Raw genomic sequence first — 26,771 nt, 5'->3', positions numbered from 1 at the left:
TTAGGTTTAGGGGTGGAACACTGCCTGCTGCCAGAAGTAACCACCAGCCAGTGTCGTCCTTGTGACAGAACCATACCATCCTCCCCCTGGTGGCATGACAGCAGTCCTCTCTAGCTGGATAGCTTCCTCAGCCTTGGATGTCCTTTGTCTCAATATGAATACTCTCAATGAATTACTCACATGTACAGGTGCTCCTCAGCCTGGCCTCCTCCTCCTGTAACTCTCTCACCAGGAGGCACCTTTCACACTGGATGGTCCCTGCAGCCTGGCTTTTTGTGAGTCGGAAATGGAGGCCACAGTCTTTGCAAATCCACACCAGCATCTGGGTAGAGGCATCCAGGGTTAGGTTCTTTGTCTGGATGCAGGTGGAGGAAACAAGAGCAGCATTGGCACTGGCAATGCAACCTTTCTTCCATAGCTATTATATTATGTAATATAATGCTAGTGTAGGGTAGCTGCTGGTATTTTAACTGTGTCATTTATGTCCATGGTCTGTTTGCAGTTAGTTGTCTCTAGTGCTGTCACTGGTAGAGCTGCACCATTATTACCAATGGCATGAGATGTTGAGGTGCGGGGAGGGAAAGTCTAGTGTAGACTGAGATGCAGTTGTCCTTTCCTTCTCCTGAATAACAAACTCAGGCACTAGTAGATCATTTTAATTATTACATAGGGGTTTTTTTGTGTTTTGTTTTTAGTATTTTTTGTGTGTGTAATGCTGTCTTATTCTTCACATGGTCTTGGTGACATGGCCTTTGTTTACTTTGATCAAGATAGTTAATATATATCTCTGTACTTTACATGTTTAAAATGCTGTACCTCACAATAGCTTTGTGGGATAGTATCTCCATTTTATACTTGAGGAAACCAAGGCATAGAGAAGCCATGTCACATACACAAGGAGATCTAGTGTATTAGTGGCATAGCTGAGATGAAACTCCAGGCTTCCTGACTTTGAGTATAATGCTTCCATAAAGAGTAGCTAATATTTTAATTTAACAACTGGTAAAATACAAAAACTCAAATATCTGTAGTTGGAATAAGTCTGTCTAAACAATATTTTTTTAAAGTCCTAGTGATCTATCCCAGGCAATTCAGTTCATGTGGAGCATAACTCCAGGTTTCATCTGAGAATAGTTGACAGTCTATATGAAGAAGTTTTGTTACCTGATTTGGGGACTGAATTAAAGATGTGGGCACTTAAAACTATTTCAGGCAATTGTAAAACAATGTGGAGGTTATAACATTGAAAATGCACAGCTACAAGTATTGCCTAAGGTTACTAAAGAGCTTGGGGGGAAAATGACCCGTAGTTTTTCATATATATATATTTAGTGTCTCTGTTTCAGGGTTAACTGTACCCTTGACTCTCCCTGTGGTCTTCCTCGAGGGCATCTACTTAAGGTTTCTGCCTCCTGGCCATCACCTCTGTGGCAGAAACCAGTTTCAATTCATTCTGGACCAGGGGTTTAGGCTTACAGTTCCTCTGCACCTCTCTGTGATTTCCCCAGCAGGTCTGACCAGAGCCCAGTGCCTGGGGTTAAATCTTTCTCCGGGAATACAACAGTGTACACCAGTTACCAACCAGTCTTCACAAAACAAAATACGTTTAGTCATAAGGTTAAAGAGAAAACGTATAGAAAACAAAAGTTCCTACATGCTTACTAAATGCTTCTCAGAGGTCACCCTCAAATTCAGCATAGGGCTCTGGTCTGTGTTAGTCTTTCCAAACCTTCAGCAAGGTTTGGGGTCCCCCTAGGACCCAAGGTCCTGTCAGTTTATTGCATTTACAGGAAGACTTTGTGCCAGTTTAAATTCAGCCTTTTTATGGCAAAAGCCCTTTCTTTGTCTGGGCGGTTTCTGGAAAACCAAGTCTGAACCAGTATATGCAGACTTCCTCGGGGGGGTGGTACCACTCTGGAAGTGTTTACAACCTCAGTAATTCGCCTTAGTCACCCCCAACAGTTTTTGTTCCTGGAGGAACTCCCCTGGAGTTGCAATAATCCATGGCCTATAGTGATGCATAAACTTAATGCAATGTGGTCCCCAAAGATATTGCACGTGGTTGCAATATCTGTCACATGTTTAGTTTCAGCATTTTGGCAGCATTTTATATATGATCAGTTTTACTATTTCTGACATATAGTCAGATAATCAGTTTTCCCCTTTTGTTTGTGGGGTTTGGATATAGCAATAGGTGAAAGAGAAACGTTTAAAAAAAATGGAACTGTAAAACTAGAGAGTCTGGTAGAGAGGACCAGGGCAAATGTAGTCACTGATACTACTTTACTTTTCTAATTCATTTAGCTTTTAATTGATTAATTGTTGAATTGACTGTTCCTTTAACATTTTTGTTTTGTTTTAAATGTTCTGGTATTTTTTATCTCTGTGTGACGTATGATCTATAGCTTTGGTGCACTGGTGGTTGCTGCAATTCACCTTGAGTGACAGGGAGCAGCAAGAAATTGTACCATATACATTTTTGACAGCTCACAGCTTCAGTCTCTCTTGCTTTAAAATTTGTGCAGTGAACTTCCTCAGATTTCCTGATGACATTCTTTTCTGCATGCATTTAAGAAAAATGCAGCAGTTAAGTTCCCCACATGAAAATATTATAACTGATCATTACTTGTTTTATTTTGTTCAAATTGGGCCAAGAAATAAGAAAAACACCATTGCTTATGTAAGCAAGATGATTATTCTGGAAGTCCTTCACCGATCATGTTGGTTAGAGTACAGAATAGCTTAAGAAGTGGGATCTGTGGCCAGCTATGGAGTTTTATGAGCATTTGCTTCAGCCTCATCCACATAAGATTTTATTGGCCTACCAAGATTAACAGTATTATTTTGAAACTAGTCATGAGACAATAAATGCTCAGTAGAAGAACCTGAGCAGAATAGATCATTCTTCCTGTAGTGTGATGATGGCAAAACGTTCTCCTGTTGCAGCCTCAGTGATCACTTTTTTGTTAAAGCTTCTGTGGAAGAAGAGGCTAACTACTATTTGATCATGCAGGAAAATCTAATAAACAGATGTCATAATATAAGTTGTTCTCTCTCAGGAAGGAAGAGTTCTTCAGAATCCAGACATTTCTAGATGCTTTAATTTCATATATATGTTCCGTAAAATATCACTCATAAAAATTATGACTTGCAGTACTTGTGTAGTAAAAAAAAAACATACCTCACACTCACATTCTCATTTGACCTGCAGATGTGACGATCCACAGGTCTTGACGCTTGTTCTGCGGGTCCCCAAGCAATCTTCACATCCTTGCTGCCATCTGACAGCTTGTTAGTAACTAGGGGACTGAGTGGCTAATGGAAACCTAGCCCCACCAGAAGGGCTGCCCGTGGGAGTCCTGAGTGGAGGAGTGCCCAGCCACATTGATTGGTCTAGCTGTGCTATTTAAGCAAGGAGGCGGCACAGGAAGTTGTCTGTGCAACTGGATGAATTCCTGGCTGGCTGCTATATCGGACCCTGCCATCTCACTTGACTCATAAGCTCTGCTTCCCTGTCTCACTTCTGATCTCTGACTCTGATTCCAGACCTGACCCTGGACTCAACCTCTGATTCTAGTCCTGACCTTTGGCTCAGGTTATTGACTCTGACTCCTGCTCTGACAGCCCAAGCCCTACTCATGACCGAAGCCCCCATTCAACTCTCCCATTCACCAAAAGAGCCATTCATTTGACTTGGTCTTGATCAAGTACTGCTCTCTCTGATCTGTCGGTTGACAAGTTCCCCTCTCCAATCATCACCTCGTCTCTTTCAAAGTCACCCATCAACCCCCGGCTCCATGCCCTATCGCTTGGCATTGCTGTGACTTCAGTCCACCAGTGCTGATGACTTCTCACCTACTCATCCCTTTCTTCCTTTGCTATGGTTGCTCATTTTCTTCATTTCTAGGTTCCTCCGCCCTTGACTCCCTTACACCTTTCTCCCATCACAAGATTCGCCCTGGCTAACACCTAACATCCACTACCAGGCTAACTTCCTCAGTTACAAATCCATTCACTCTTCTTTCAGTTCTTCCATCTTCCTAGCTAAACAACTGTACTCCAGCTTAATTGAATCTCTTGTCTACAATCCCAGCTGCCTTTTCACAACCTTGATTTGGTGTTCAAACCCTCCCCTCCTACTGGCTCCCCTTCTCTCTGCACAGGATCTCAATTTCTTTCAGGAGAAAAATGACAAAATATAATCTGACCTTCCCTCTCTCCTCAGCTCACCTCCCCTTTGTCCTTCTCTTCCTATAATTGTCTCCTTCTCCCCTGTCACAGATGTAGAAGTTTCTTGTCTGCTATCGTCCTCTAAGCCCTCACTTGCCTCAGTGACCCCCATCACATCTCCTGAGTTCTCCTTCACCCACTCATCCTCTAAATTACTCTTCTGCTTAACCTCTCACTCTCCTTTGGTTTGTTTCCCCTCACAATACAAACGTGTTTTAGTCTTAAAACCTAAAACAAACAAACAAAAACAAACAATGCCCTCTTCCTGAACAAAACCACCTACCACATCTTCTCACTTTAATCGCTAAACTCATTGAATGCACAATTGACAATTGCTTCCTGGAGTTTTTCTCCTCCAATTCCACCCTAGACCCTTCCAATCCAGTTCCACCCCTTGCAATCAACTGAAACGGCTTTTGCTAAAGTCTCTAATGAACACTTCTTAGCCAAATCTCAGAATCTTCATCCTCATCCTCAATCTCATCGTCCTTGGCCTCCTGTCAGCCACCGTTGACATTGTTGACCATGCTCTTCTTGAAATCTTGTCTTCCCTTGCTTTCTGATAACCTGTCCTTTCCTAGTTCTCTTCCTACTTCCCTAACTGCCCCTTCAGCATATCCTTCAGACAATCCAGGGGGGACAGGGGAGTTCCTCAGGGCTCTGTGCTTGGTCCCTCTTCTCTTCTTCCTCTACATCTCATCCACAAACACAAATTCAACTACCACCTCAATGTGGATGATTCACGGATTACCTCTACTCCAGTCCTGTCTCATTCTATTCAAACTATCTCTCAGACATCTCCTTGTTGATGTCTAGCTGTCAGCTCAAGATCAATGTGATTAAAACAGGGCTTCTAAACTTCCCTCCCTTCTTAGAATGGATTTTTAAAAGCCCTCATCATTGCCCTAACCCACTGATTTCAAGGGGAACAGAAATAGATTAAGTATTTTTGAAAATCCCTTCTTCACTGCTTAAGAAAGAGTAAAACACTATAGAACTGTAGCAATTCCTCAACCTTTACTTCCAAAGCAAGGAAACCAAGCTAATCCCCATACACATTTTTCCATTCACTTCTAAATTAATCAAATGTGCCACTTAAAACTATTGCCTCAAGTTCCTCTCATCCAATCCATCCTGGATCTCCTCTAGCTTGGCTTCTGCCTTTCCACTATACTGAAATCAGGTGACTCTGTCTTGCTACAAAAACAGTTCTGTACTCCTCCCTGAACTCTTATTTTTGAAGTGCTGGCGATCACATACATTTTACAATCTTGTTGGCTTTTGTGACTCTCCTATCCTAATTTTTTCCCTGCCTTTCTGCGCTTTCAGCATGTCTTTTCCTGAGCAGTCATTGTTCTCTCTCCTATAGGGCTTCTTTGTTCTCTCTGTGGGTGATCACATGCATTCACATGGTTTCAATTCTGTCTTTACACAGTTGAATCAGATCTATTTCTCCCCTTTGACCTCAGTTCACTTCTGTTTTTGAGTTTTGTTTATGTGTTTGTAGTTGCCAGGTTGTGGTATATAATCAGAGCAACTGAAGGAGTCTGTTTACACTGTTGTCTAACGATTGTCAGCAATGCCCAGAACATGGGATGAACAATTTTTTAAACATAAATATGTATAATCTGAAATATATAAATCTCATCCTCTTCCTCTGAGATCCCTTCCTTATGTCTTCCGGTTAGTTGAAGCTTAACATGTCTAAAGCAGAACTCCTGCTACTTCCTTGGAAACCACCTCTGTGCCCCCCATTTTCCATCACTTCTGATAACTGTCATTTTTCTTCTCACTTATGCCTTTAACCTAGTGGGTCATCTTCAACTCCTCCGTATCTTGCCAGTTTGTATCAAAATCTTGCCCCTGCTTCCTCAATAGCATTTCAAAGATCAATCTTTTTCTGTCTGTCCAAACACCCCAAACTTTAATCCAGGCCTCATTCCCCATCTTAATGTCTGTAGCCTCTCCCCTCTGCATTAGGCAAGCTGTTTTATCCTCCAGCTCATCAGGTGCCATTGAGAGTACAGGAGAGAGTTTCTCTGATCCTTTCTGTGCCTGATGTCACAGTGGCCCTTGGATGTCAGGGGAGGCAGGAAAAGTTCTGCTCTGCCCTTTTAGCCCTGTGGTGGAGTGTGCTCAGTTCATCTGTGGGGATGATACCTACTAACTCAGGTCTGCACATAGTTGTGTGGGGGTGAAGCATGCTCAGTGCAGACAGACTGTTCAGAGAATTTAGCTGCCAACTTCAAACAAGCTTCTATTGGGTATATGATCTGCAATTTTTAGAGTCTTATAACATGGCCACAGCGATGGTGTCACCTGGGTGTCACAGGGATGACTCTCTTCTCAAATTTCAAATCTCAGCTACAAAGTATTGAGCTTCTCAATGAAATTGGATGGAAGAATGTAACATGGGGAAAACAACATTTTTACCTAATCTGGTTCTTGGAAAAAGCCAGGTATTTCCTCCCCTGCTCCCCCTCCAAAAACAAAACAAACAAAAAAACCCCACACACTGAAGTGAACAACTCACATGGAAAATTCTAAGCCCAAAGGTTTTAAACTGGAAAAAGTTATGAACAACTGAATAACTTGAACTACAGGTCTCGCTACCAGATCTGCCAATAATAAAAAAATGGTAAGTTAATGTACTAAAACAGAAGCTGCAAAATGATGCTATAAATTGAAGTTTCCAAAACTACTGGCTCTCTCTTGGAGAGTAAGTTAATTGGCTCTTAGAGGCCATACATTCTTGTTGAACATGACATAATTTTGCTGTCTTTAGTTCTCAGCCTGGTTTTAAATTTTCTTAAAAATGGTATTTGAAAACAATACAACAATATCCAAATTAACATACAATGTTTAGCAAAAATTGGTTGGAGAAGTCCATACAAACAGTATTCACTCAGTAACCAATGACTGTGAAATTTTAAAAAGGAAACATTTAAGGGAACTCTTTGATCTAAAGTGTTCTAATTATTTATATGCTGATACTTTATTTTCTTTTTTTATTGGCATGTAGGGTAAGTATAGTGAATACTTTATAGAGGTCTATATGCCAGTCCTTAATTACTAAGGTATATTTTGTTGTTGAATAATCTTATTACTATAGTACAGCAGTGTTTCTAAGCTTTTTAGCACATTACCCCATTACATTATCCTATTAAAGTAATCCGGCACAAGGTTCAGCTGGCAAAGCAGTTCATCTTTGGCAGGTTGATACACCGTGAAACCTGTTTAGCAGTCACCTGTTAACTATGGCTGCATGTCCCAATGGCTAGTAAAATCTCAACTCCTGTGAGTGCCTCTATATTAATTAGAATGTATCAGCCACTTGTTACGAGAGCCATAAAAATAGCAGTCTCTATGGGGCCATCACCAGGTTCCAACAGTGTATTTATTAAATTTGTTTTACTTTGAAACTAAGGATGTTCAGATGCTTATAAAAAGATCTGCTAATTTGCTATCCATACCAGACCACTGTATTTAACTTTATCATGCTATTTTAAACATTCCCTGAACATAGAATGGGAAATAGTGTAAATACAATGTGGTGAATTTAACTATTGTAGGTAGTAAATATCCAGTCCTTAATGATGCCTGCTTGACTAATTCATACAATACAGAATTGAGCTCTCTCCCCTCCCTCTGCACCCCACCCCCCAAAAAGGGTTGCTTTTCTCCTTTCTTGGAAGCCACTCCAAGGAGTCATCTGTTTCTTTGGACATTTGTGTTTAAAGATTTGAATTTTTTATACTGCAAAATTGCTTAGGCCATTGTTTAATTTGTGCTTTTTAACACTCTTTTTATACGTGTTTTTAGAATGAGACCGAGTCTGAAGGGTCTCTGCAGAGTAATTGCAAATGATTAAACAAACTTTTTTTTGTTTTAGGTAGTTTAGCTTCTGTTACACAGCAGCACTTTATGGCCCTGCAACAATTTTGTTTGCAATTATCATCACTTAAAATCTTCTTGGTTATAAGCTGTGATCTTATTTCAAGATCTTGTTGCCTCTACACAGTGAGCTGTCAGCTCTGTTTTAATTCTGTGGCATTTTTTAAGTATTAGCTCGGTTCACTTCTGTCACAATGCTTTCTTCAAGTACTGCTGAGACTGTTTTCTAAGTATGGCTTTCTTGGTAGGACTCCAGAATATTTTAAAATGGGAAGTATAGTTATATTTTCTAGGATTCACTTTGCTTACCCCAGGTGATAGACTGCTAACTTTCTACACTGAGTCTCTCTAGACAGCTGTGTTTGAGATGTTGGAACAGGAAATGCCCCTTTTGGGTGTTTGATGGCTTACGCCCTAGAAGGTTGGCTTGAGAGAGAAAGAGAGCTTCCTGATAACATAGGCATCAAGGCTCAGAGCAATATATTTGGTTAGCCACAATAATAGAAAACTGCATAAGAATAGCATTTCTTCTGTTATCTGCATAGCCTCAGCTGGATTGGAGTTTTATTTAACAAAAAAAAAAATCTGTTTGTCTGCTGAGTGGTAGCAGATGTTGTGGATTAACAGGTCAGTCTCCTGTTGGAGAAGATATCACTGACAGTGTCTCTGGGTGTTTTCTCCATGTAACTTGTTTTACTTCTGCTGTATTTACCAGTCATTTTATTAAGAGTCTTAGCCAAAACACCAATGCTCAGTTCTCAGGAAGCAACTCTGCCCCAAGAACTGACTTTCATTTGTACAGTGATTAAAGCTGCTTGCAACAGCTTTCCCAAAAGAAACTCTATAACACAGCTAAAAACATTTCTTCAAGGACTGTATGCTGCTCACCTGCTAAGACATAGAACCTGTAAAAATGTGTAACATTGCCATCAGTTGACTCCTGTCATAACAATATTTGTCACTAGTGAATAATAAAGATATTTTAAAAACAATATCTGAACCTTAAAAGTTGGGGCTAGGATTTTGCCCTGTAACATGTAAACACTGATTGAGGACAATTGAGCCTTGATGCCTGTTTTTATAATATTTTAACCATGGAACCTCAGTTGAGATCAATTAAAGGTTTTGTAGCTCCTCTTCCTTCTCAGCTGCCTGTTTATTGGTCTCCTGCATTCTTCCTGTGAAAAGCAACACTATACCTTAACTATAATAGTAGTAAATTCTGACCAGCTGGATGATCAAAGGGCTGCAGTGTTCCCACTGTGCTCCGCTCTTTTGTATTCACAAACCTGACCTACCTCCACTGGCCTTGCAGCCCAATTTTGATTTTTTGTGTGTGTTGTTTATCTTTTTAATAACCTTGATAATGGGAACGGCAGCAATTTTTGTGAAAAGAGTAATTGAAAGGATTGGTAAGATTTCTATCAATAACTGAGCTACGGTATGTGGTCACATTTATCATATAGGAAAGGACTAGGATTTTGTTTTTAAGCACCATTATTGGCCAAAGTGCTACAGTACAAGCAAAGAAAATGGCTTCCTATAACTTTGCTTTTCTGAAGATCTCATCTTACAAGATTCATATGTTGGATCTTAGTTTCCAAGTGCTAGACAGGCAGAATTTCCAAGGCAGTGGTTGGGGTGCAGGCCAGTCCTCTTCTCCACCCCTTTATAGTGATTGATCATAACTATGGCTGGCATTCAATGCAGTGTCTCTCAGTGGAGCACTTTTCCAGGAATTCAGCATATATTTGGGATAATCCTAGCGTGGTGCAGTATCTTCTATCCAGCTGGTGGCTGGAGTTGGATGTAGGGCCTTCCTTAAGGTTTCCGAAAGCAGTGGTTTTAAGGCAAGATACCTAATCACCCGGGTGGATGTGGTGATTTGGGGAATCTGTCTGCAGTTTATGAACTGTGAGTGAGATTATGAACTTTGTGTCTTCACCAAACTGCAAACTCCATTTGGACTGTGCAGCACTTTGCCTTCTCTATTGTCTGTTTGCCTCCTTGTGGAATTTCAAAGATGGGTGGCAAAGAGATAAGAACAGAGCGTTGTTGCATTAAATGGTTTGTTAGGGGAGTGGTTGCCTGGCAATGAAGTTACTTGGTAGGACTCTGTAGTCCTCTGTTGAGGCTGATCAGGGAGCCACATGACGGAGCAGACCGGAAGGTTATAAAAGGGCAGGAGCTGTTCTGTTTTTTTACTATTTTTCACCAGCTTAAGATGAGAGATGCTGCTGCAGGACCCAGATGAATGAGGGGTGGGTGGTGGTGGTGGTTGCTTGAACACAGATGGTCCCCCAAAAGAAGTGTGAGCTTAAATGAGGGGGGGAAAGTATGTAGGGTTTATTATTTTTGTATGTATCAGTGTGATTCATGTAGAGAGAGTTAATATGTTTGTTATATGCAATGCCTACTATGTTAGAGGGAAACCAGAAGGGTGGAGTTTTGGGAGAAGGTCTGTTGAAGCTACTGCAGTATCTTGGGAATCAGGTGCTGGACCTGGGCCAGGTGGGCTGAGGGACTCCATTTCTGTGAAGGGAGAGCAGACTGAGAGTTGGTGTCTAGGAAATGTGCCAGAGTGGGCAAGGGAGAAAACAGTGCTAAAGCTTGCTGAGACCCAAGGAAGCTTAAAATATCCTGGAACTCAGAGGCTGATTCCCTTTACAGCAATCTTGTGGTTGGCCAGCAGGGGGAGCCTGACCAGATTTGTGACACAGAGTGAAGACATTTCTGAGTTACCACAGTGCAAACACATCTCTACAATTTTCTTAGTGCTTTCCCACTCCCACCCCACCCTGCATGCTCAGGCTTTCCAAAAGCTGACTAACTTTTCTCAGCTTTCTAAAGAAAAGAGAATCCCTTCTGTTCCTGAGTCAAACCTGTAAACTGAAATGCCATCTCAGCCATAAGTATAGTATTATTACTGATATGCTGTTCCTAAAACATCTGTGTCCATTACTAGGACTGAAGGTTGGCACAGATCAGATAGCCATGTTTAATTGCTGCTGCAGTTTTAGCACTGGGATAAAAGGAATTCATAGTTTTGTTGGTAACTTATTTGGTTTATTTTCCGATTTTCTTGGTGATATTGATTTCTTCATGTTCAGCACTTATTAAAATAAAATTGGCTATCTTCAGCTGATTAGATCATTCTAATGTAATCTGGCTCTTATTTCTGGAACTAAAACCTTACCTGCCCTATAACAGTCTATATGCAAGGAGTCCCTAAGATTCATTTCACAAGGAGCATTTGCACCCACCTTCTCTGCCCCTTTCCTCTTTCTCTGTTCCGGGAACCTTGCACACAATCTTAGTTGTTGCACAATGATCCTTGGGGATTCAGAGGTAGCCCTGGGCTCCCCATGTGAATTTTGGGAAAGTTCTATGCCCTAGGTTATACAGGAGGTCAGACTAGATGATCACGATGGTCCCTTCTGGCCTTGGAGTTTCTGGAGGAATTGGGCCTGCTTCCAGTCTTAATTAAAACTAATGGAAGTTCCTTGCTTTCAGGGGAGTTTGCCCTGATCACAGTGGTGTAGATGTGGTCAGAATTACTGTCATTGTGCCTCCCTCTTGGAGGTGGTGGTGGAGTTTGAAGAACAGTGGCAACTCCCTCCCTCCCGTCTCATCCCACCACACAAAATGAAGCCTTTAATGTTTTGTTTTTCCTTCAGTGATATCCAAATTCAGCCAGTTGTCATATCTGTTCAGATTTGTTTTTGTTTTTGTTTTGGTAGGCTCCTATTGCTGACTTAGACTTTTTGTGACCAGTTTGTATTGATTTCAGTTATACATCCACAGCATGTTTGTCTTTTAACTATTCAGACAGTGTCTCGCGGTCCTGGACCTTTTGTATATCTGTGTATTTGATCGTCTACAGAAAATGCAATCTGTGGCAATAAGTGAGTGATTGTTGTGCAGATTAATGTGTTTCCCTGCTATAATACTTTCAATAGCTACTTATTAATTCATAAGATGAATCCCTATCTGCGTCAGTAAAGAAACATACAAAAGTCCCCAGTATATTCAGTGGTCTGCTTGGAGGTCATATTTTTCTTCAGGCTGTTGCGGGAAAACATGAAGATTTTATGGTTGTAACATAATCAGTTATAATGGAAGTGAAGGACTGTTGAAAAAAGACAGAAATCAACTGCATTGTAAGAGATTTAAACTACAAATCAGAAAGTACTTGGATAAATTCTGAACAGCATCTATAAATAGTAATAGACACTCAAAACGTCTATTGATTGGACACTGAAAAGATATCTTCAGATTCTGCAGAGAGAGTTTGCCTCACCTATGCCTATGAGCATTCTGCAGTTCTAAAGAAGCAGTCAAAAGTGGTGTGGAAGGATTTGCCAGAGCAGGGATCCTATTCTTGTCATTAAATAGAGCATACCAGGCTGTGACAGCGGTTACCTTGTAATGTGTCCCACAGAAATGAGGTGGGGAGTAAGTGAAGGTTAACATGCTTTAAAAAAGTGGATTGTGGTTTTTTCCCCCCTCTCCCCCTTGGAAGGTTTGTGCATGTAGCTGATTCTGAGCAGCAAGAAGTGGAGAGTCTGTATATATTCAAAGTTTTGTCATGGTAAGAGAACTTATCAGTTGTACTTTTAAAAGATGTCTAGTGCAGACTAGACAAGACAGAGCAGGAATTATCTTTGAATGTAAGTATCCAGAGAGAGAAGATTAGCGTATACTTGCAAGGATGCTATTTGTAATAATGGTAATCATAAGGAGTACTTTTTTGTTTCCATTATTACTTTTGTAGTATGAGATTTACCATATTAAGTGGAAAGTCTATTTGCCCAGCCTCTATATGCTGCTGGGTTCCAATCTTTAGCTTTGTCCACCTAACTTCCTCAGTCAGAGCCAAGCCTATTATTGGTTTATATAGCTGGGAAGAACTTTTCAGAAGGATCAAGGCTCTGCCCTAACTTTGCTTAAACTATAATTCTTGTGCTACCGAGAGTAGCAGTGCTTGGCCTGGCTAACTGAGCCAGTTGTTTAGTTCCTCTCTGTAACAGGATGGCTTGTTTCTTTGGGGGATTATTTCCCCCCCCCTCCCCTTTGGGATGTGGTTCTTTCCCCCGTTCTGGCTTTCCTCGTTTTGTGTGGTGAGAGAGAATGTGTTATGAATGAAAGGTATATGGTGGTAAATTCTTCTTTTCTTTTTGTTACTCACTGCAGTGTTTGTTCCCACCCAGAAAACTAGGAGGAGGACAAAAAACTAACTAACAAAAAAACAAATGTACACTCCTGTGCAAAAGATAATATTGGTGTTTGCTGGGATACTAATAATTGAAAGAGCCAGATTAGTCATGCCCTGCTGGATCCATAGGTACAATAAGTTAGCAAATGAGACCCTGAGACACAGGAAGCAGGATCAAGAAATGGAGGAAGCTTAGAGGCTAAGATATTTATGCCTTTATTTAAAGGTTTGGTGTGCATTTGTTTTCTTTCCCTATTGGGGGGAGGACGAATACATTCTTTTTCTTTCCTTCATCATGACTAGTCTGGAGCACCCTTTCTCTTTATGCTGACCAACTTGTTTTCTGATGCTGTCACAGTGTAATAAGATCTCCTCTTTGTGCTTTTGTCAGCTTATTGGGTGGGTTTTTTTTTTTTTTTTTTTTTAGGCACATGGATGCCGAATTATCCATTAAACAATATGTAGGAGTTCGATCATTTTTTCTGCATTCATTTGTTTAACCAATGTTTATGATGAGCTGTAGAGAAGTCCCTAAACATTATGCTATATGTTTATCACTCTGAACATTTAAAATTTAGTAGTGCAGTACACAAAAAAAGCATGAGTTCTCTCATTTAGTGTAATAAGTTAGGACTGGTAAGAAAATATTCACAAATGGTGTACAGCAGTAGCTCTCAACCTTCCAGACTACTGTACCCTTTTCAGGAGTCTGATCTGTCTTGTGTATTCCCAAGTTTCACCTCACTTAAAAATTACTTGCTTACAAAAACAGACCTAAAAATACAGAAGTGTCACAGCACACTATTACTGAAAAATTGCTTTCTTTTTCATTTAACATATAATTATAAAATCAATTGGAATATAAATATTGTACTTACATTTCAGTGTATAGTATACAGAGCAGTATAAATAAGTCATTGTCTATGAAATTTTAGTTTGTACTGACTTCACTGGTGCTTTTTCTGTAGCCTGTTGTAAAACTGGGCAAATATCTAGATGAGTTGATGTACCCCTGGGTATGCATACCCCTCTGCCCACCCCCAGGGGTATGCATACCCCTGATTGAGAACCACTGGTGAACAGTGATGATTTAGGGGTCTTTATCCTGTGGATTAAGGTGAGGGTTTCCAGTTTTATGCTACAGAATATTGGACTTTTCCAGATCAGTTCCTTGGCCAGAACAGTGACATTGTCAGATATAACATTAATATTCAGTGATGATCAGTTTAGATACTGACTTCCTCCCTTGCCTTACTGCAAAATCTGAGCACCTGATAATCACTAATGAGTTTATCCTCTCTGAGAGACAGGGATGTGCTACCTATGATGAGTCTCCCTGGAAAGGAGAATATCTATCTGTTTTCATTCTAAAAACAAAAGTACATTTTTATCCCTTTTCCTGTAAAGACAGCCTTGGAAATGTAGTGAGGAAACATATCACTGGGGTTGAAAGGAATACATAGCAAGGTCTCCATTTTTGCTGAAGTAAGCCAGGGAGAATTACAGATTCTCCCTGTCAAGGCTGCTTCCCCACTCTGAACTTTAGGGTACAAATGTGGGGGCCTGCATGAAAACTGCTAAGCTTAACTACCAGCTTAGATCTGGTCCACTGCCTTGAGAAACTCTTCACCAATTCCCTGGTGAATACAGATCCAAACCCCTTGGATCTTAAAACAAGGAGAAATCAATCAGGTTCTTAAAAAGAAGGCTTTTAATTAAAGAAAAAAGGTAAATCATCTCTGTAAAATCTGTATGGAAAATAACTTTACAGGGTAATCAAACTTAAAGAGCTCAGAGGACTCCCCTCTAGTCTCAGGTTCAAAGTACAGCAAACAGAGATAAACACTCTAATAAAAGGTACATTTACAAGTTGAGAAAACAAAGATAAACTAACACACCTTGCCTGGCTGTTTACTTACAAGTTTGAAATATGAGAGACTTGTTTAGAAAGATGTGGAGAACCTGGATTGATGTCTGGTCTCTCTCAGTCCCAAGAGCGAACAACAACCAAAACAAAGAGCACAAACAAAAGCCTTCCCCCCACCCCAAGATTTGAAAGTATCTTGTCCCCTTATTGGTCCTTTGGATCAGGTGTCAGCCAGGTTACCCGAGCTTCTTAACCCTTTACAGGTAAAAGGATTTTGGAGTCTCTGGCCAGGAGGGATTTTATAGTACTGTACACTGGAGAGCTGTTACCCTTCCCTTTATAGTTATGACACTCCCATTCTTCTCCCTTCAACAAAAATACATTTTGGCATGCTCAGTGCGTGGAAGAAAGCTAGGACATGTGGTGTGGATTTTAACCAGGCTGCAACTTTCTTAGTCAAATTACATCTAGGGTTCCTGTTGGGGGACAGCCCAGTGCAGTCGCGCACACCCCATTGATCCTCTGCCAATTCTTATGGGATTTTACTTCAAAGGGAACAAATCATCACACTGGGGTGGGAGGTTCTCAGGGTGCCTACCCTTGCCTGCTAGCATCCCTCCACCTTTCAAGAGTTGAGGTGAGCAGGGACCTCAACCCCCAGCCAGCACTGCCATCAAGCGCATTGGTGGGGCAGTACCTTCCGGGGTAGTGCCCCGGCCCCTGGTTCACCTTGTTTCCAGGGGATTAGACACTATGCCCCGGTCTCATAAGAAGATGCCCTCGGGGTGGCCACTATATTAGCTTTTTGGATCTGGAGCATAAATCAGTGAGTTTGTGCACCGGGCACCTGACAGACGTTGCGATAACTAAATGACTTTCATGTAAGTCCAAATTGTGACCTCTGGGAGGGGGAGAATTCTAGTCCTCCGGTTGCCCAATCTCCAACCTCTAGGTTGTGCTGTGAGGAATGCAGAAAAACGCAACCAATCTGGTGGCATGGGAAAAATGCCTTCCTAGCCCCAAAACGGCAACTAGCACAGCTGACAGTGACTAAGATGAGCGAGGGAGGGTGAGTTGACTGCTGGAAACCAGAAAACAGGAAGTGGCTCTGAGCACATGGCTCCAAATCATGGGTCAAATCTCATGAGACCTCAAATCTACCAAGAAGCCTTATGGGGACTGGAAATCTTGTGGCAACCTGCCCATCCTGTGCTTTTACCACCAAATACATCCCTTACTATCCTTGGGGTGCTCTTCTGTAAAATGATTAAGTATAGGTAGTTTGGCAAAGATTCTTCTTCCTCTCCGAAATCTGGAGGCTGACCCTGCGTATAGAAGGGTGATCATGAGTTGATGATGTCCGTGGGAATGGGGAGCAGCAAACTATTTTCTCATGCACACTGAAAAATGCTAGCCCCAGCTCTGGCTGCTGCTGCCCGTGATGTTACTTGTTCTGTGGATAAACAGAAGATTGTTTTCCATGGCTGTCAGTACAGCTCCTTTCACAGCTACTAAATTCATCTTTTTTAAAAAAAAAATTGGAGGCCAAGGCTTCATCATGAGGTGAAGAGTGTAAAAAACAAGTTGCCTATATTGATGTAGGGCTGGATAATGACCTATTTATGTTGGAAATGAAAGCTTTGATGTTTCTGAACTTGTTTCAGTTGTCTTTTTCATACAATGAACTTCTCAACTTTCTTTTCAATAACCACAGCAAGACCAGCTTTATACTTGGGCTGCAGTTAGCCAACCCACACATTCATCGGATTACATCGAAGGGAGGTTTCCAAGGAGAATTCCATCCGTGTGGCCACCACCCAAGCCTCCTGATGAGGAACAAAAACTCAAACATATGGAAGCAGGTATGGATGGCTTGGAGACACAAACAGGATCCAACACTTCCCATTGATTTCAGAGGGAGCTGTTGTTTGCTCAGCATTATTGAAAACCAGAGCCCTTATTTAGGTGCCTAAATATGGACTTTGGAGCCTAACGTCAATACCTGTTTTTAAAGATCTTGGCATAAAGGTAGAAGTATTGTTAACTTGCATGAATTTGACTGAAATATTTTGTGAACGTATGTATTGATTTGTTAAACACCAAGGTGTACACTGACTATGCTCAAGTTTCAGAGGGGTAGCCGTGTGAGTCTGAATCTGTAAAAGGCAACAGAGGGTCCTGTGGCACCTTTAAGACTAACAGAAGTATTGGAGCATAAGCTTTCGTGGGTGTCTGATGAAGTGGGCATTCACCCACGAAAGCTTATACTCCAATACTTCTGTTAGCCTTAAAGGTACCACAGGACCCTCTGTTACTACTATGCTGTACATACAGCAAACAATAATGAACTTTGCCATGCTTTGTCCTTTGTTCTTCTGCAGTTTACAGCTCCTCATAGCAATGATGTGGGGCAATCTTCCTTTCTGATGGCTATGGACTCCCTTTGAACCTCAGTGCTATTTTTAGGTTATTACAGTGGCATAAGGCACATGCTGTCCCTCGTATGTTCTCAGCACAACCCCTGTGTTAGCAAAGGGAACAAGCAAATGGATATAAGAAACAAACGTGGGGGGCTTGTTTTAGTTTGGTGAATCTCAGAAGTTGTTGAGTTACTTCACCAGTCTGTTTACTTTTTTATTATCTTGTCTGAGTGAATTCATTATTCTTTCTAATTGTCTAAAAGCATTTGTTTGTTCATTATTCATTTAATGATAACTTAATCTCTTGTTTTGTAGGCAAGAAAAAAACTAGATTACCACTGAAAAGAATTTAAAGTCTGCTTTTGGTTAGTAGTCTTGATGACAGGCAAATATCAGAGGTTCAGGGAGGCTTAGTTTTGAATTAGCATCCAATAGCTCTCTCTAGTTTGAGACTACATTCATCCCTATGGCCCTGACTATTTACAACTCTTCCTTTTCCCACCACTCCTTTGGCCTTTCCATGGAAAATAAGGCATTTGCCATTATTTCAACAGATTTCCTAGCACTGCTGCTAGGCTCTGGGTGGGGTTGATTTCAAACTTTCCTCACTCTTGGCCTTCCAAGAATGGTCTGAGAATTAGGCTGTGTCTACACTAGGAGTGTTTTGCTAGTACAGGAATATCTGTATATGCTACTGGCAAAGCACTTCTAGTGTGGATGTAGCTTATACTGGAAAAACTATATTTTTTGCAGACACAATGTATTCCATCCCTGCTCCGCCCTGAGTAAACTAAGCTACATCAGCAAAAATACAGTTTTGCCAGTATAACTACATCTACACCAGGGGCTTTTGCCAGTACTGGTTTGTTAGTCAAGAATCACACCTCATCACATCCCTGACTGACATAGGTGTGGTACCAGGAGTATGTAGTGTTGATATGGCATGAAGTTTTGTGTGTTGGAGTGTTGGAGACTAGAAAATAGTGGTGCCAGGGACTGTTCTAATTATAGGCAAGCTAGGCAATTGCCTAAGGTGACAGGGCCAAACCTCAGAGGTGCTGAGTCCCCGTTGGGTCAGGTTGAAATGACATTCACTCAAATTCGGCTTAGCCACCCCCATCATGACAGAGGTATGGCTGGACCAAACCTGAGTGAGTGACCTGGCACTTGCCTCCACCACTTCTGTCATGACCGCCACATCTCCCCAGAAAGTCCCCCTCGGGGAGTGCACCCCCTGGTTGAGCACCTCTGTTCTATGTAGTAGTAAGAGGGGGAGGCACTGAAGATGTGCCTATGGTGGAAGATTGTCTTGAGGGGCCACTGGGTAGTGCTGAGGCCTCAGCAAAGGTGCTGCTAGACCTGGTTCCTGAACTCAGTTCCTGTAAGGGTCAGAACCTTGTGCCTTTTGACACAAATGGAGATATATGTATGTGTGTGTGTGTGTGTGTGTGACTGACTGACTGACTGACTGACTGACTGACCTGACTGTATCCAAAGCCTTTACCGAAAAGGATTTGGAGTTTAAAAGCAAAAGATCTGAAGTTACAATATGAACATTGCATTGTCCCTTAATTTACTTCCAAAATGTCCACTGCAGTATAAGCAATCTAGTGATATAGTTTACAAGTAAACAAAACCTGCCTTTCTGACATAGCCAAAACTTTGAAGCCTTCAGTATCTGCATTTTTGCTTTACTAATCCAGATTATATATGTTCTCACAAAAATAGTCAGCAATAATTCTCTTAATTTCAGTTGCTTAAAAGAGTTCCCCCCCCCCCACTATATAGCATTTCATTTATTGAGCTTTAAATTTTATTTCATTTAAATTGCTGTAACAAGAACAAGTTCACAACTCTGGTAGACATGGTAACTGAGATTAGCAGAGAATTATCAGAACTAAGTATTATACTGGTTATCCAAGGAAAAACAGTGAGTTTGGTTAAATCAGAATACTTAGAAGTATAAGAATTTTGAAGATCGGTTAATTTGGAATACCTGCAAAAAAGAACAAAAAGCAGTTTAGCTTAATTTAAGAATACTGCTTGCTTAGAGCCTGTATTTTTTCTCTTCCTTTTTGAAAATTCTGTTTGTTTGCCTAAAAAAAAATTAATTTAATTAATTTGCTTCTGCTATTGCTCCTACCCATAGATTCTCATCCCGCCCACCCGGCTTTTTTTTGGGGGGGTGGGGAGGGAGAGAAGTTTATTCAAACTGTCAGTGTCTTTTAAAAGGGGTTTAAACATTTCTGTCTTAAGGGCTTTAATTTGTTTGCCAATAAGAAAAATATGAAGGGAATTTGGTTATTGTAATTAATGTCCAATGGAAGTAATTTTCTGCAAATAAAAGGTAACCTTTTTTTTTTTTTTTACATGCCTACTTGTAGAGGACAGTGAAGGTGAGTAATGTTAAGTGAATAATGAAGTCTTAAAAATGAGTCTACCTGAGATTTGTGCTAAAATTGCATATATAAGAGGTGCATGTGACTTCTGAAGTCAGAGAGGGAGCACATTCTTAAATGCTGATCTTAAAATCTAAGAGAAGAGGCCTGCAGCTTGTTTTGAAAGTCAGATGACTTGGACTTTCTCAGACCAATGGGAGAAGCTATTGAGAATGTCCTGACTCCAGAAAACCTAAGAACATTAACCTTAGCCCATTAGGGCAGGTCTACACTGCAATTAAAAACCCACACTGGCCCATGCCAGCAGACTCAGGCTTGCGGGGCTCAGGCTAAGGGGTGAGTCCTAGAGCCTGGGTTCCAGCCTTAGGCTGAACATCTACACCCCAATTAAACAGGCCTTTAGCCCGAGCCCAAATCAGCTGGCACAGTCCAGCAGCAGCAGTCTAATTGCAATGTAGACATACTCCTAGATAACAGGCTAGTGCATAGGTTAAGGACCAGCCAGAATCCAAGTGCTGTTGATAACTTATCAGAAAAATGTTTTGTGGTTGAAAACTCTTATGCTACATACATGGACTGAAATTCAGTGTGTGCCCTTGGTAAGTGCTGGTACTATGCCTATCTTTAAAAATATGGAAAACAAAGAGAAATATAAAACCACAGAGAATTAGCACCTCAGCAGGATTTATAGCATCACATTATGAGATTGTTAAAAAATTTGAAAGAATGGTGGCTAATGCAATGCAAATTGTAAATAAAACTCTAGATCAATTTAACGAAAAATGAATAGGAGAGTCAGGAAATATATGCTTACTCCCTTTGTGTTTGGAAACCCCAGAAGAAAAGATCAATACCTTTCTAACGTTTAGAATTTATTTTTTAAAAGTGCCTCTATAATTTTAATGTTGGATGGTGGTAACATTTGCATCCTAGGAAAATGGTCACAATAGTTTTCAAGAGCAGATGAAAAAGGACATTTCTGGTCATCAAAGCCACCCTAGGCCAAGCAATGATTTACAAATATCCCTACTTTGCAAACTTCATTGCAGAAGCATAGTCAAACATGGTTAATAATGGGGCAGACTGAATCCTTGGTACTTCCCTACCCCCCAACCAAGTAGTAACATCATCTTCATCTAATCTGGATCACTACTTAACCAGACACAGGGGAAATGCACAGATCTAACTGATGAAAGAGATTCAAAACTGTGCTTTATAAGCATAACATTGGATCTTCAGCACATGCTGTCTCATTATCGCCCATGGCAGCCTCAGGAGGTATGACAGAAGAAAATGTTATGAAACATCATGAGAATGCAAGAGAGCCCTTGGGGTGGATGAATAGTTACCAAATACCATCTTCTGGGATCTCTTTTAAGATCAAAGAGTAGAACCTGGTCTGCCAGGCGCTGTAGTTCAGTCAACAAAACCCCATGGTCACTGTTATCAAAGGCTGCAGATAGCTCTAAAAATTACAGGTGGCCATGCTTATTTTCTCCATCACTAGAAGGAGATCAGCCAACAACATAACCCCTTGTGGGCAAAGATCAGATTCCATGCTGATTATTTTAGCCTGTACCATATTAAAATCTGAAAGTAGATTCAAAGGCCTCAAGGAAGTCTGAAAATTCCAGGTTTTCCTGGAGTTCCTTTGCCATCACCTCCTAAATGAGCTTTCACGAAAAACAAAACAAAAAAAACACAAAACCAAAACCAACCAAACAAAAAACGAATAGGGAGGACTATATTATATAAAGAGATTGTCAAGAGTTTTTTGAGCAAAGGCCTGACAGCTGCTTGTTCTAGAGATACTGGCACTCTGCCCTCTGGCATTAACAATTTCTACCAAAAAGAGGCAATGCCTTTCTGTTTGTTTGTTTTTCCCTAGTCATTATAGACGTGTGTTCAAGTCACCGTTAGTGTCCTAAAGTCCCTCCAGTGCTCCTTCAATGAGTGGAACTGGCTAAAATCAATTTGGCATAATATGGCATTTGTTTCCTCCAGTCCCAGACATGTACTGATTTATATGGTGAACCCAGTCACTGATTGGAGTGATATTCTACACACTCCAATTGTCCGAGTGAGAGACATTTCACAGTAGCTTAGATTAACCCCATTTTGCACCACAGCAGTTCCATTACAATTAAGATACTATTGTGGAGAAGAACGCCATGGCTGTTGAAGGGAAAGAAGCTTCAGATTTTAAGTATTCACCCGGTAGCCTTGAAACATGACCACCACTGGTACTGTAGCTTCTGAATTGTCATGATGGTCTTTGGGGAGAGAATGTGTAGGAGCTAGTCATGATAGTCATAGCCCACAGGTGGGCTCACTGTACAGTGCTGCTCCTGAGAGATGTCAAAATTATTTGTTTGTTTCCTCCATTTTCTCTGCACAGATCAAAGAAATAGTTCGGTCGCCTTGCTGGAAGCAAGGTGGAACCTGACTGACTAAATTGTTTAGTACACTTTGACTATCCATAGCACCATCTCACAATATTTTACAGATATAAATGAACGAACCCTGACCAAGTAGGCAGATATTATATCATGATGGGAAACTGAGGTGGTTGTACAGGGAGGTTGCTTAAGGTCAAACATGAAGTCTGGAAAGTGGAGAATGCAAGGCAGAGCTTTTGACTCACAATCCTGTACTTTAACCACAAAACCATCTCTCATCAACAGTTAAATAAAAATAGAAAATCTTCATTATTCTCTCTAAAGATTCAGCAAATTGCTTTCAAGTACAGTATGTGCACTGGTTGTTGCATGTATCCATCCTTGCCAGCACAATCTGTAATTTCTTTTATCCAGCATGCAATCAAATACTGCGCTGTATAAACAAAGCTGGAATGTACAGTATGTGTTTGACTGAAACAAATATTACCAGAATCAAGGTTTCCATTTAACTTTTTTGACTTGACCAACAGTCACTATTTTAACTTTGACTTAAACGTTTTTATTAAAAGGCAGCTTTTGAATAGCTAATGATGGTAGAGCAATGATTACCCTGTCTTTAAAATAAGCAAAAGAATCTAGTTCTTGCTAGCATAATATTTTAATGTCCATATTACATTGAAACAAAATGACTCTTTGCTTTAAAGGCACAGATTAGCAAAGCAGAACTTGTAATTGTTCCCATTGGGTTTTCTCCTCATTCTTAGTGCAGAAACCACGACAGTGACTACTTCTAGATGTGAAAACTGATTACTGCTTTAACTTTTCAGTTTAGCAAGTAGTACATGGCATTATACTTCTGAAACTTTTTTTTTCTTTCTTCAAATTCCCTACAGTGGTGTTGGATGGTAAATTAATTCTGGGATGGGAGGACAGATTCTTTGTCCAGAGGGAACTCAATCCAATCCACAATGCTGATCACACTGTTTCTTGCTGGCCTTAGAATTGATGAATCTGCACCTGTGTGACTTTTCCTCAGATGAACAGTACCCAGTGCACATTATGGGGAGAATCCTGGGTGTGGATGTCTCCCTGGTTCTGTGCAGCTCAGGTCAACTACTTTCACAGTACTGTTCTCTCCCCTGTACAAGACTCAGCAGAGCCACTAGGGATGGGGAAAGCTGGGGACAGGGGTGGAGTGAGGGTTCCATTATATTTCTCTCCACTGGTAAAAATTTAATGTAGTATCAGGCTGCATTAACCTTTAACTTTCCCATGCTGCCCCAATACTTAGGACCCACTTTTTAAAAGGGGGGTTCCAAGATGATATTGTATGAAGGAAGCCTGAAAGTAAGAGAGTGAGTGTGTGTGTGGGAAGAGTTTTGGGGTGGGGTGTTGGGAGGCATGGAGCAGAGGTCACCAAAAAACACAAGTTATTTGAAAAAATCAACAAAGAGTCCTGTGGCGCCTTAAAGACTAACAGATGTATTGGAGCATAAGCTTTCGTGGGTGAATGCCCACTTCGTCAGACGCATTCACCCATGAAAGCTTATGCTCCAATACATCTGTTAGTCTTTAAGGTGCCACAGGACTCTTAGTCTGGATCTGTAAAAAGCAACAAACACGGCTACCCCTCTGATACTTGACACTTGACTTGTGTGATCGTCTAGGATCTGCTGAGATTGAGTAGAGCTGCTGGCTCTTCCAAAGGTGGCTAGACTCTTAATGGGACAATATGGGAAAAAACAAGTGTGGGGACTTTCCAGGGAGTTATATTCATCCTAAACTTCCCGGGGTATTCCATGGGAGGGTTGTCTATGCTCTCGGTAAATATTTCTGACAAAGGGAAAAATAAATTGTTGATGGTGACAGTGAAGTTTATTCATAAAACATTTAAGATGATACCCTTTAACTAATGGTGGGTCTTAGTGAATGCTATACAATCTGAAAAGAGGAAGGCTGTGGTTATATATAAAAATTATTCAATTCATTTTAAAAGGAAAACAATTCTTATTTTTTGAAAAAATCCCCCCTTGCTAAGGTCCCTTTAACTCTTATTCTGAAAGATTAAGCACCATCTGCACTCGAAGTGCAGTGGCAGTCAAAAAAGCTAACAATGTTGGGAATCATTAAGAAAGGGATAGATAATAAGACTGAAAATATCATGTTGCCTCTATATGAATCCATGGTATGCCCACATCTTGAATACTGTGTGCAAAGGTGGTTGACCCATCTCAAAAAAGATATATTGGAATTGGAGAAGGTAATCACAAATTATTAGGGGTATGGAACAGCTTCCATCTGAGGAGAAATTAATAAGTCTGGGACTTTTCAACTTGGAAAAGAGACGACTGGGGGGATAGGATAGAGGTCTATAAACTCATAACTGGTGTGGAGAAACTAAATATGGAAGTGTTATTTACTCCTCATAACACATGAACTAGGAGTCACCAAATGAAATTAATAGGCAGCAGATTTAAAACAAACAAAAGGAAGTAGTTCTTCACACAACGCACAATCAACCTGTGGAACTCCTTGCCAGAGGATGTTGTGAAGGCCAAGACTATAACAGGGTTCAAAAAGAGCTAGATAAATTCATGGAGAATATGTCCATCAGTGGCTATTATCTAGGATGGGCAGGGATGGTATTCCTAGCCTCTGTTTGCCAGAAGCTGGGAATGGGCAAAAGGGGATGGATCACTTGATTACCTGTTGTTCTGTTCATTCCCTCTGGGGCACCTGGCATTGGCCACTATCAGAAGATGGGCTAGATGGGCTTTTGGTCTGACCCGGTACGGCCGTTCTTATGTTATGTTCATGTTGAATGAAACTTCTCTTGAAAACTTTCTGAATCTGTATTTCCTTTTCAATCCAGAGTTTGAAGCAGCTATCTTGGAAACGCAGAAACAATACATAGAGGATGTTCAGCGGGTACAGGTAAGACCTTGGCCAGTGGTATAACAAGTATGTGTTACGCTTATTTTGTAATATGACTTGGAAGCCAATGTGTTAGCCCCTTTGGAAGTAATTCTCATGTTTCTGTAGACTGAATAGGTGGTGAAAATATTCAGAAAGGTATTTTTTTCTTTCTAAACTTATTTCAGAATATTCATACATAGTCCATATTGTATATTTACATGAAGAGACTCTTGGCTACCGACCTGACTGCAAATGATCCCTTTGAAAGGTAGTTTCTATGGACCTGTGTTACTGGCCTGTGATATGCAGGAGGTCAGACTAGATGATCACAATGGTTCTTGCTGGCCTTAGAATTGATGAATCTGCAGTGTGTGACTTTTCCTCAGATGAACAGTACCCAGTGCACAATGACCATTTAGCAAATGCTGATTCCTTCCAGGCTCCTCAGTCAGTGACTCTCCTGAATTCATATTGTTGTCAGATGGCATGTGCAAAACTCTGCAGTGTGAATGGTTCATTATCATGTCATTATTTTTTGAAGCTCTGGCTTTGCCCCTTTAGAGTGTTAATTTAAAACAAAATCCATTAAGTGGCAGTTTATGACCATAATGAAGAAATTCAGTGGTGGTTTTTGATGGAAACCTTCAGAATAGAGGTCAAGTATGTATGTTGGCTTTATGTCTGGGTGAATGAACCTGAAGATATAAATTGTCCCTCAGGGTTAACATTAACAAAGGCCATCTTCACAGCACAGTAGCTCGTAGGCTAAGTTTATAATAGTGACTAGCAATTTTGGATGCTCAACTTTAGACATGTTAAAGAGACCTCTAATTTAGCATGTTAGGTCAGCAGTAGAAGTTTTGGTTAAACTTTCAATCCACCAAGGCTCAATTACTCCTGGGGGAATTCTGCACCACTGCACATGCACAGAATTTATGTCCCCCCTAAGATTTCTTTGCCTCACTGCAGAAAAATGACTTTCTGAGGGGGAAGCAAGGGGAAGCCACAAGAGCGGTCATGCAACCCTCCCCAGCAGTATGTTTTTGGGGTCCAGGACAGCTAGCAAAGAGATAAGTTACTGTGGTGCAGGGGGGCAGAACAGGGGAAGACCCAGCTCCATATCCTGCACCGGGTTCAGCTGCTAGTCCTGGCTGGACTTGGGAGATCAGGACTTCCTCTTCCCCTGCATGGCATCTGGGGCTGGGTCAGACCCACCCCCATATTTCGCCCAGAGCTGCAGGCAGCTCTGCAAACTCCCTGCCCCACCCCCTCTTCCTGCACCTATCATTCCTCAGCTGCAGGGTGAGGGATCTCTGTACAGGGAGCTGCTCTATTCACCCAAGCCCTGTGCATCCAGAACCCCTCATACCCAGACCCTCCCACTGATCCTCACCCCCCACATTCAGAACCCCTCCAATGAGCCCCACTCCC

At 41.1% G+C, this 26,771-nt stretch overlaps 1 protein-coding gene across 2 annotated transcripts in view; it reads left to right on the top strand.

Moving 5' to 3' along the window:
* The window catches only part of FMN2 (formin 2), a 229,686-nt gene that overhangs the window by 33,351 nt on the left and 169,564 nt on the right, over positions 1-26,771 (top strand). The window contains exons 3-5 of one of the 2 annotated variants that reach the window (XM_034765034.1): positions 16,921-17,068; positions 20,011-20,022; positions 25,297-25,358. In XM_034765034.1, the coding sequence (XP_034620925.1) occupies positions 16,921-17,068; positions 20,011-20,022; positions 25,297-25,358 (222 nt within the window). The remainder of the gene's footprint in view (positions 1-16,920; positions 17,069-20,010; positions 20,023-25,296; positions 25,359-26,771) is intronic. The other variant, XM_034765035.1, reaches the window with a different exon arrangement.

Source organism: Trachemys scripta, chromosome 3 (genome assembly GCF_013100865.1).
Source record: "Trachemys scripta elegans isolate TJP31775 chromosome 3, CAS_Tse_1.0, whole genome shotgun sequence".
Classification (NCBI taxonomy): Eukaryota; Metazoa; Chordata; order Testudines; family Emydidae; genus Trachemys; species Trachemys scripta.
This window is presented reverse-complemented; position numbering and strand designations above follow the sequence as displayed.